The sequence below is a fragment of the Phoxinus phoxinus genome (assembly GCF_949152265.1).
Source record: "Phoxinus phoxinus genome assembly, chromosome: 1".
NCBI classification, from domain to species: Eukaryota; Metazoa; Chordata; class Actinopteri; order Cypriniformes; family Leuciscidae; genus Phoxinus; species Phoxinus phoxinus.
Genome location: NC_136876.1, coordinates 17666762 through 17677445, shown reverse-complemented (window position 1 = coordinate 17677445; position 10684 = coordinate 17666762). Strand labels below are relative to the sequence as shown.

Below are 10684 nucleotides of genomic sequence, written 5' to 3'. Positions count from 1 at the left end.
CTATCTATCTATCTATCTATCTATCTATCTATCTATCTATCTATCTATCTATCTATCTATCTATCTATCTGTTTTGTCTGTCTGTCGTTCTATGTCTATGACCGTAGTTCAAATTCAGTTTTATTTATAGAGCAGATTTGCAACAGCCACTAGTCTGACAAAAGTGCTTTACAGAACAACAATATTAAAAGAAGAAATAATAACATACATAACCACAAACAAAACAAAAAAATAAGAGCAACATAGCTATGAGGATCCATAAAACAGGAGTAGCAAAACGTTAACTATATAGTATATATCGTATAGTGCTAGTAGCAAAACCGTATCTATCTATATGTCTGTATATTATGTTTCTATATGTATTTTGTATCATATATATATATAAGATGCCAAGAAAGACATGTTCGCGCCTGGAACAACATTCCTGTTAAAAAAACAAACAAACACATCCCTCTTAAATCAGAGGCAAATGATACGTGAATCACACTGATGTAGAAAGCACTTAACACTGGTTTTAAGCCTAAAGTTGACATAAACTGTAAACTTATCCCTCAAATCTGATTGGTTAATCATAATGTTATTATTATCGGTATGTTATTGTAGACCAAGAGCATGTTAAGCATGTCACGTTCATTTATATATATATATGCATGTATGTATTGTATATATCTATAAATATGTGATTGTTTCTCAGTGTTAACCTGGCTGAATGATGTGTTCAGGTGATCTCGGCAGAGCAGAAGTCCTCCAAACACTGGGAGCTGACAGGAGAGGGGTGTGAGATCGCGGAGCAGGGCAGTCATGAAGCCCGAGTGTTCAACGCCGTCCCTGCCGAGGGTCTGCCGCAGAATCAGCTCATGGTGAGAGAACAACATTATCTATAGGTGTATCACACCATCACGTGCTGCTTTTGACCTGTATGAGTATTAAGAGGAATCTCAGGTTAAGGTCATATTTATTTATTTTTTGACCAGACAAGGTGATTTTAATCACTCTATTACAGTAATGTATATGAGATTTTAAAATGTATTTGCTATTGTTATTATTATTATTATTTAGCATAACAGTTGGAAAAATATGCAAATTATAGTTTTTTTTATTATTAGATTTTTTTTGCTTTAATAACATATACAAGATCACTAGGGTTACCTATTAATCCTATGTATTCAAGACTGATGCACATACATTGGTATGCATGTATAACTAGACCTGTGGAGATTTTATAATGGGCCTTTTCCTTTTAGAAAATGCAGAGTGGGAAGGTTGGTTTCAGCAAAGCCATGTCCAACAAATGGATCCGTCTGGATAAAGCTCACGAGGGAGGACCGAGAGTCTTCAAAACCGTGAGTTACATGCAGTGCGGCACACATCATGAATTAAGCCCAGATACCTATATCAATGTGTTATTAATGTAGTGTGTGTGTGTGTGTTGCAGGTGGAAACCATTGAGGATACAGTAAGGGACAAACTACAGCTGGTGCAGAAGGGACAGTCGGCAAAACTAGAGGAGAAAGAAAAGAATGAACTGAAGAAACGGAAACTGCTAGCGGAAGTGTAAGAGAGCGTTTGCTCAAGTTGTTCATCATAGGCCCTGTTTACATCTGGTATTAAGATGCGTTATGGTCGATCGGATCACAAGTAGACGAGGGAGACACATTCCCGTTCACACCTGGTGTTTTAATCCGTCTCTTTTGTCCACTTTCAACCACTTCTGTCCTGATTTCTTCCAGGGGAGGGTCTATGGGTGGGCAAATGTATGTTTTTTACTTATTTCAGATCTAATTGACAATATAAGCTTGCGCAATTTACGTATATAAACGCGCCCGGAGATGACGGAAAAACATACGGAGAACAGCAGCTTTCGGTTCTGCTCTAACAGTTGAAAGACCTCATCGAACACTGCGAGTGTGTGTTAGAAATCAGGAATGGTGAGAGAACATTGTGCTTGGTACGTTTTCGTCTTCAAACCAAACTTGAGTCTTCAGCCGGCAGAGTTTAAATCCCGTCTGGCTAGAGCTCTTCCCATAATGTTAACGCATTAGGTCAGTATGCGGAGAGAAGACGGTCTTTAGTGGCTGTTTGAACACATTCGACCACATGAGCGTTTACAATACGAAAGCAATCCGGTCGAATGCGTTTTCGACTACCTCTGTAAGTGGTCGACAGTGGACAAGTTAACCTCGTCCACTTGTGGTCGACCAAAACGCATCTTAATACCAGGTGTAAACGGCCTGAGATTCATAGTGTGTTTGATTAGTCTGCAAATGATGCAGGTTATTATTTATTATGTGTTACATGAGCAGTAGGAGGCGCTAGAGCTCAATAATAATCTCATCTCAGGGACATTTTTTGAAGGGAGACGCATTTAATATATTCCTAATTTGTCTAAATGAATTCGATTATAAATTCTGAATGATTTTAGGACGGTTAAGTCTTACTGGATCACGAAAGGCAGCAGCTTCAGTACCACCATCACCAAACAAGAGACAGAACTGACTCCAGAGATGATCGCCAGGTGAGACCAATCGCATTCTTGAGGGGAAATAGGCTGAAAAACACTGTCAGATGCAGTTCACTTCTTGTGACTTATGCTGGGTTTTTAATATTAAAGAGCAGCGCACTCATTTGGGTTTCATAAAAATGAAGATGTTGTCTTTGGTTGACTGGTTTCTTTCAGCGGCAGCTGGAAGGAGAAGAAGTTTAAGCCGTATAATTTTGAGGCGATGGGTGTTGCTCCAGACTGCGGTCACCTGCACCCCCTCATGAAGGTCCGGACACAGTTCAGGCAGATCTTCCTGGAGATGGGGTCAGTCCTTCATGCTTGCAAAACACTCTTCCACCTCAGATCAGAAACTTAGCAGATTTATTTGTTTGGTCAATGGTCACCATGGACAAAAATTTATTTTTAATTTGAGCGTTGTTTAGCAGACGCTTTTATCCACAGAGACTTACAGAAGCAGTTTGTCAAAGAGACAAGAATATTCGTTATATAAAATGGCAGGTTTTTGGACAACTAGATTAGGAAACAAGCTAGAGGATTTTTTTTTGTGAGTGTGTGTGTCAGTGTTTTAGTGGAGCAATGGTAGTGCCATGGTGTTTTTTTTAAAGTGTGTTGCAGTATCATAAATACCATTTGTTAGAGTTTCTGTGGGTCTTAAAAATATCTTTAAAAAGTCTTAATTCACCCTTATACAAATTAAAGGGATAGTTCATCCAAAAATTAAAATGTTGTCATTAAATTCTCACCCTCAAGTTGAGTGAATTTCTTCAACCTGTATGAATTTATTTCTTCTGCTGAACACAAACGGAGATATTTTGAAGAATGTCTGGTTACCAATAGTGGATGGACCCCATTAGCTTACATAGTATTTTTTTCCTACTATGGAAGTCAATGGGTGCCGTCAAATGTCTGGTTACCAAAAATTTTCATTCAAAATATCTTCTTTTGTGTTCGACTGAAGAGAAAAACTCATACAGGAGGTTTGGAACAACTTGAGGGTGAGTATTTAATGACAAAATTACCCCTTTAAAGGAGAACTCCGGTCAATTTTAACATTGAGCTCAATTTTTAGTAAATTTGGAGTGCTGTCAATACAGAGAACAACGACAAAAATCGGTGTTGCCTACACCTTGTTATCCTCTTTTTAAAATTTGCACCCTATTGACTTGAATGGGGCACGTTTTAAACCTGCTTTTATTTCTCTTATCATCCTTGATGTGTCATACAAGTGCCCAGCCATGTTGAGTGATTCCTTCAGAGTGAACACGAGTGAATCTGACTGCAGTAGATGTGAAAGATATTAATAAAAATGATGTAGTCAGTAGAATGCAGTCAGATTCACTCGTGTTCACTCTGAAGGAATCACTCAACATGGCTGGGCACTTGTAATACTAATGACACATCAAGGATGTTAAGAGGCTAAAAGCAGGTTTAAAATTAGACCCCATTCAAGTCAATAGGGTGCAAATTTTAAAAAGAGGATAACACGGTGTAGGCAACACCAATTTTTGTCGTTGTTCTCTGTATTGACAGCACTCCAAATTTACTAAAAATTTAGCTCAATGTTAAAATTGACCGGAGTTCTCCTTTAAGACTTTAAAAAAGGCCTTAGAAAGTCTTAAATCCATAATGCCATTAACTGTTGCATGCATTGCGACAAATCAATGTCTTCCTCAGTATTTTTGTCCTGTTTCCAATAAAAATACCTAAACATCTTAAAAGGAACACGCCGACTTTTTGGGACTTTAACCTTTTCACCGTATCCCCCAGAGTTCAGGGAACTATATTCTCAGAAGGCGAAGCACTTCTACTTCTGCGGAGTGATTAGCGCAACACGCTGAACAAACTCTCGTCTCCTCACCACGGGTCTTCTCAGGCGCTGCGAGCAAATCACTCCGCAGAAGTAGCAGTGCTTCACCTTCTGAGAATATAGTTCCCAGTATGTATACGGTTAGAAGATGGCTGTGTCACATGTGACCTTGTTATTTGTACACGCTGTGACTATACAAATCACAACATGTAAATAGGAAAATGTTGGCGTTATTTTGTCACTTATTGGAAGCAGTATGCTAGCTGGAGCCGTTCACCTCCAGTCTTTGTGCTAAGCTAGGCTAGCGGTGGGTGCGTCAGACAGTTACGGCACACATGGAGATGAGAAGAGTATGTATGGACTTATCTAACTCTGGAGGATACAGTGAATAAGCTAAAGTCCCAAAAAGTCAGTGTGTTCCTTTAAATCAAGATACGTTTACTTAAAATGCAAATGTAACATTTTTATGTGTTGCTAATACGGCTCATTGTATTTCTCCCTTAACATTAACATTTAGAGAAAATATTGACATATTGTGTTCCCTTCAATTTATTTCTTAAAATTACATTTATTCTCCTAAAAAAGTCTTAAATTAACTTTTATAAAACCTGCAGAAACCCTGATTTGTACAATAATATTGTGCTAATTCAGTACTATGGTGTGTTTATCAATACAAGTGCAATGGTATTACTGTTGAACTGAAACTAATAGTTAAATATATAGCAACTAATTGTGCCTTTATACAAATCTTTTTACTCCATACCAGTATTTTTTGATCTTAGATCATTAATCTACAAGCATATTCCCTGCTGTTGTGTCTTTGATTCACAGATTCACAGAAATGCCCACGAATAACTTCATCGAGAGCTCGTTCTGGAACTTCGATTCTCTGTTCCAGCCCCAGCAGCACCCAGCAAGAGACCAGCACGACACCTTCTTCATCTCTGGTGAGAGAAGTCCTCCTCTGTGCCGTCCTTGAGTTTAGACCGCTTGCTGTCAATGCATGGTTTTCGGGTCTCGAATCAATTGTTTGTGTTTATCAGACCCAGCACTGGCTCACGAGTTTCCTCAGGAATATCTGGAGAGAGTGAAGAAGGTTCATTCTGAAGGAGGTTATGGATCACAGGGGTAAGACCAGTGCCTTTCATTAATTTCCAATGTCGTTTATTTACACAACCATTCAAAAGTTTGATATAAAAAAATAAAAAAAAGTATTCATCAAACTCATTTAAATAAATGAGCCTTGGTGAGCAGAAAAGACTTACCGACCCTAAACGTTTGTGCATTTGTAGATTTGTAATTTTAACTTCTCAAATCAATTTTAAGATACAAGTATGACTGGAAGATTGAAGAAGCTCAGAAGAACCTCCTGCGAACACACACCACGGCAGTCAGCGCTCGGATGCTGTATAAACTCGCACAGCAGGTGAACACACACACACACTCACTCATACTCACGGCCTCACTCACTGCCGTTTACTTCAGATCTCACTCGTCTCTGTCATTCCTTCCAGGAGAAGTTCACACCAGTGAAGTACTTCTCCATCGACAGAGTTTTCCGTAACGAAACTCTGGACGCCACCCACCTGGCGGAGTTTCACCAGATCGAAGGCGTGGTGGCCGACTACGGCCTCACCCTGGGGAACCTCATGGGCATCCTGCACCAGTTCTTTACCAAACTAGGTACTGCACTCCTTGCTTTTTACAAATAAGATCTGGAAAGAAAATAGTCTTCTTTTTTTAATGTGTATAATTAGCCATTTACAATGGAGGATCCCTGAATATTCCAAAAAATTAATCATGATTTTGAAATATTTTACTCCAGGAATCACAAAATTGCGTTTCAAGCCAGCGTACAACCCCTACACTGAGCCAAGTATGGAGGTCTTCAGCTATCATGAAGGTAAAGCTCTCCATATGAAGTGATATGTGACTGTTTATGTATGCTATATGCTACGTTTATATTGCTAAGGGTACAAACGTTACGTTTTTCATAGCCTGCTGTTTAGTTAGTATAGAATAACTGAAATCAGGTATAGCATGTAGAATAATAGATGAAGTATGAAAAGCGGTAATGATAGAACATTGACTTATTTCAAATTAAATGGTAATGCAATAATTCACTATTTTGTATTTTGGAAGTAAAACTATGTGATTGAGTAATACTAGGTGATTAAGCATTGATATTGTAGTTGGCATGAAACAGAAATTCCAATAGTCTTTTCTTAATTTTTTTTTGCTTTGGTAGGCTCTTTGAATAACACTAATAATGTCATGTGAAACTCGGTCAACAAAAATGTCTTCATACGGCAGTAATAGGCAATCAGTCTCACCGCTCTGGAACATTTGTCAGCCAATCAGAATCAAGAATTTAACAGCGGCATTGGCAAAGAGTGCAGCTGTCGGATCTCGGATATCATAACTAATTTTTTGAATAATCATTCCTTGTTGAAAAAAAACAACATTACCCATGATTCGGCAAAGAAATCTCCACCAACTGCGATAAGCAAATAGAGTGCAAAATACTTAAATATTTGTATGTACATGCTTAATTTGCAATAAACTTAAAATATATTGTTTTTTTTGTAGAAATTATCGTGTGTGTGTGTGTGTGTGTGTGTGTGTGTGTGTGTGTGTGTGTGTGTGTGTGTGTGTGTGTGTGTGTGTGTGTGTGTGTGTGTGTGTGTGTGTGTGTGTGTGTGTGTGTGTGTGTGTGTGTGTGTGTGTGTGTGTGTGATGATTCAGCTCACAGCTTCAATAGAAAAAAACACTTCTGGAACTAAGGCAATGAAAAGTGGGCGTACTCTGTTGCCCTCTATAGACGGAAAGCTAACTGACCCAGTTCAGCATCACAAGCCTTTGTCTCTCTGAATCTCTCTTAGGTCTGAAGAAGTGGGTGGAGGTGGGTAATTCTGGGGTCTTCCGGCCTGAGATGCTGCTGCCCATGGGTTTGCCCGAGGGGGTGTCAGTCATTGCCTGGGGTCTGTCCTTGGAGAGGTGCGTCAACACGAACATATAAAATTGCATTGTTTGTTTGCATATAAAATCTCAAAGTTAAAAAAATCTTTTCTTTTTTTCCACCCACCTTCAGGCCCACCATGATCAAGTACGGAATCAACAACATCCGAGAGCTTGTGGGCCACAAAGTGAACCTACAGATGGTGTACGACAGCCCTATATGTCGACTGGACTCTTAAGTGACGTGCACTCAGCATACGGATTAATTTGTGCTCTCATGACTCATCTGCATAGTTATTGTCCATAACACACACCCTGAACTACACTTTTCTGCTCGGGCATTAGTTATAAAGAACGTGTTGTTCAGGCTGACGTCAAAACGGAGGAAAAGATTCACGTCTTTGCATGAGGAGCGTCACATTGACCTTGTTACAATTTCTTGCCTGATATAGAAATCCCTACTGGCCTCCACTTGAATCATAAATATATATAATTTCAATTGATTTATTGTCTTTTTCCACAACCCGTTTTTTAATGACAGCTCTGTATAAACAGCCACCCAGTTTGTCTCACAACCCAGAATGCAATGGAAACTATTGAAGTCCTCTGTAGCGATATTAAATTAATAATGTTTCAAATCTCCAATATGACTTCATTAATGGTTGTTTATTCTGGAAGCACAAGTAATTTCAGTTTATGAAATGACACCGGGGTCTTTGTGCTGTATTTTTCTTGGCTGCAGCATCAGATCCCAGTACACCATTGTTCATCTTTATGGTTCGTGTTTGTAAATGCCGAGCTCAAGAGGTCTGGCTAAGGGTCTTGGGTCGTTTGTGTAAATCCAGTGAAGAGGGTTAAGCTTTCTCCGTGCAGAGTAAATCTCCCTGTTGGTTAAACGGGAGAATCTGTTTGATCCCAGTGTTTCTATGTTTGACCACAGGGTGTAAAAACAGAGTTTTAAACAGAATTGCAAAAATGCACGTGATGTTTAATGTGTAGCTATGAGAAGGGGACCAATGAGATTTCAGTGTGTTGTGTGGGAGGGGCTAACCAATGCAGTGCAACAATGGACTTTATGCACAGCTGCACTACTTCCTGAACTTTAGCCAGCTCCTTTGTTTCCTGTCTGCCATTATTGGACAAACTGATTAATCCAGGTGTGCCTGACCAACAACAATAATCAGACACACCTGGATTAATCAGTTTGTCCAATAATGGCAGACAGGAAACAAAGGAGCTGGCTAAAGTTCAGGAAGTAGTGCAGCTGTGTATAAAGTCCATTGGCTCTAAACATTTTTGAGGCCCCACATTGTCCAACATTATCGATGATCAGCTCAAACTTATTTTTAAACTGATATATTAAAGTGTTCCTAATTTTGTTTTGGAGGTCTCCTACGATATATTTACGATACATGCATCAAAGATAAAAAAAAACTTTATTTTCTCATAATAAACATTGCAGAATAACTTATTTTTTCAGTGTCTGAAACAGTTTAATAAAGGATTGAGTCTCTAAACCCCTCCTTTCTAAGAATCTACTCTGCTCTGATTGGTCAGATGGCACAGTCTGTTGTGATTGGTCTACTCTGCTCTGTTTGGTCAGATGGTTCTTTCTGTTGTGATTGGTCTGCTCTGATTGGTCAGATGGTTCAGTCGGTTGTGATTGGTCTGCTCTGATTGGTCAGATGGTTCAGTCTGTTGTGATTGGTCTACTCTGCTCTGTTTGGTCAGATGGTTCTTTCTGTTGTAATTGGTCTACTCTGCTCTGATTGGTCAGATGGTTCAGTCTGTTGTGATTGGTCTGCTCTGATTGGTCAGATGGCTCAGTCTGTTGTGATTGGTCTACTCTGCTCTGATTGGTCAGATGGTTCAGTCCATTATGATTGGTCTACTCTGCTCTGATTGGTCAGATGGTTCAGTCTGTTGTGATTGGTCTGCTCTGATTGGTCAGATGACGCAGTCTGTTGTGATTGGTCTGCTCTGCTCTGATTGGTCAGATGGTTCGTTCAGTCTGTTGTGATTGGTCTACTCTGCTCGGATTGGTCAGATGGCTCAGTCTGTTGTGATTGGTCTACTCTGCTCTGATTGGTCAGATGGTTCAGTCTGTTGTGATTGGTCTACTCTGCTCTGATTGGTCAGATGGTTCAGTCTGTTGTGATTGGTCTGCTCTGATTGGTCAGATGACGCAGTCTGTTGTGATTGGTCTACTCTGCTCTGATTGGGCAGATGGTTCAGTCTGTTGTGATTGGTCTACTCTGCTCTGATTGGTCAGATGGTTCAGTCCATTATGATTGGTCTGCTCTGATTGGTCAGATGGTTCAGTCTGTTGTGATTGGTCTGCTCTGCTCTGATTGGTCAGATGGTTCAGTCCATTATGATTGGTCTACTCTGCTCTGATTGGTCAGATGGTTCAGTCTGTTGTGATTGGTCTGCTCTGCTCTGATTGGTCAGATGGTTCAGTCTGTTGTGAGTGGTCTACTCTGCTCTGATTGGTCAGATGGTTCAGTCTGTTGTGAGTGGTCTACTCTGCTCTGATTGGTCAGATGGTTCAGTCCATTATGATTGGTCTGCTCTGATTGGTCAGATGGTTCAGTCTGTTGTGATTGGTCTGCTCTGCTCTGATTGGTCAGATGGTTCAGTCCATTATGATTGGTCTACTCTGCTCTGATTGGTCAGATGGTTCAGTCTGTTGTGATTGGTCTGCTCTGCTCTGATTGGTCAGATGGCTCAGTCTGTTGTGATTGGTCTACTCTGCTCTGATTGGTCAGATGGCTCAGTCTGATTGGTATTCTGCTTATAGTGCGTGTCAGAAACAAAACGCGTATTAGCATATCTGCATTTCAGCTCTGGATCTTCCTCAGTACTTGAGACACAGTGATCTGCATGAACGATGGCATCGGTTTTAGTGTATCAATTCCAGCACGAGTCCTCATCCTTTAGAAGTGCATCAAAGTGGATTCGCAGTGCAGAAAACAGTGTCTTCTTGACATGTCAACAACAAGACGAACAAGTCTTCCAGTCTCAGCTACAACTACAGTGTTTGAGGGTCAAAGTAGATGTTCACGGGGAGCCAATGAAGACCATGGGTGAGCATTATGCAAATTTGTTACACCTGTAATATCTGAAAAAAACATAAGTGGCAATTTAAATTAATTTACCACTATTCATTTTGTGATTCCAGAACCTTCGAGAACAGTATGTACTATGTTATGTTTAATATAATAATTTTAATATTTTATTTAGATATGTTTATTTTAATTAATTAAATTTATTGAGAACCTCTAGAGTCAAATTTAAATGGATGTTTCTGCTAAATGTCTCTTTTTCTCTTCTTTGGATGTCCTGTGCCTTTTCTAAGTGATATTGCCTGGCAACATTGATTCGGTTTTAGTTGAAAATGACGTAAACGTTAAGCA

The 10684-nt window shown here is 39.6% G+C and overlaps 1 protein-coding gene across 1 annotated transcript in view; it reads left to right on the top strand.

Moving 5' to 3' along the window:
• The window catches only part of farsa (phenylalanyl-tRNA synthetase subunit alpha), a 10651-nt gene extending 2880 nt beyond the window's left edge, over nt 1-7771 (top strand). The window contains exons 2-13 of the mRNA XM_079606482.1: nt 723-860; nt 1245-1343; nt 1436-1554; nt 2423-2515; nt 2678-2806; nt 5142-5257; nt 5354-5438; nt 5637-5736; nt 5825-5993; nt 6136-6213; nt 7193-7307; nt 7402-7771. Of these exons, the coding sequence (XP_079462608.1) occupies nt 723-860; nt 1245-1343; nt 1436-1554; nt 2423-2515; nt 2678-2806; nt 5142-5257; nt 5354-5438; nt 5637-5736; nt 5825-5993; nt 6136-6213; nt 7193-7307; nt 7402-7507 (1347 nt within the window). The 3' untranslated portion in view covers nt 7508-7771. The remainder of the gene's footprint in view (nt 1-722; nt 861-1244; nt 1344-1435; nt 1555-2422; nt 2516-2677; nt 2807-5141; nt 5258-5353; nt 5439-5636; nt 5737-5824; nt 5994-6135; nt 6214-7192; nt 7308-7401) is intronic.
• Nucleotides 7772-10684: the final 2913 nt, after the last annotated feature.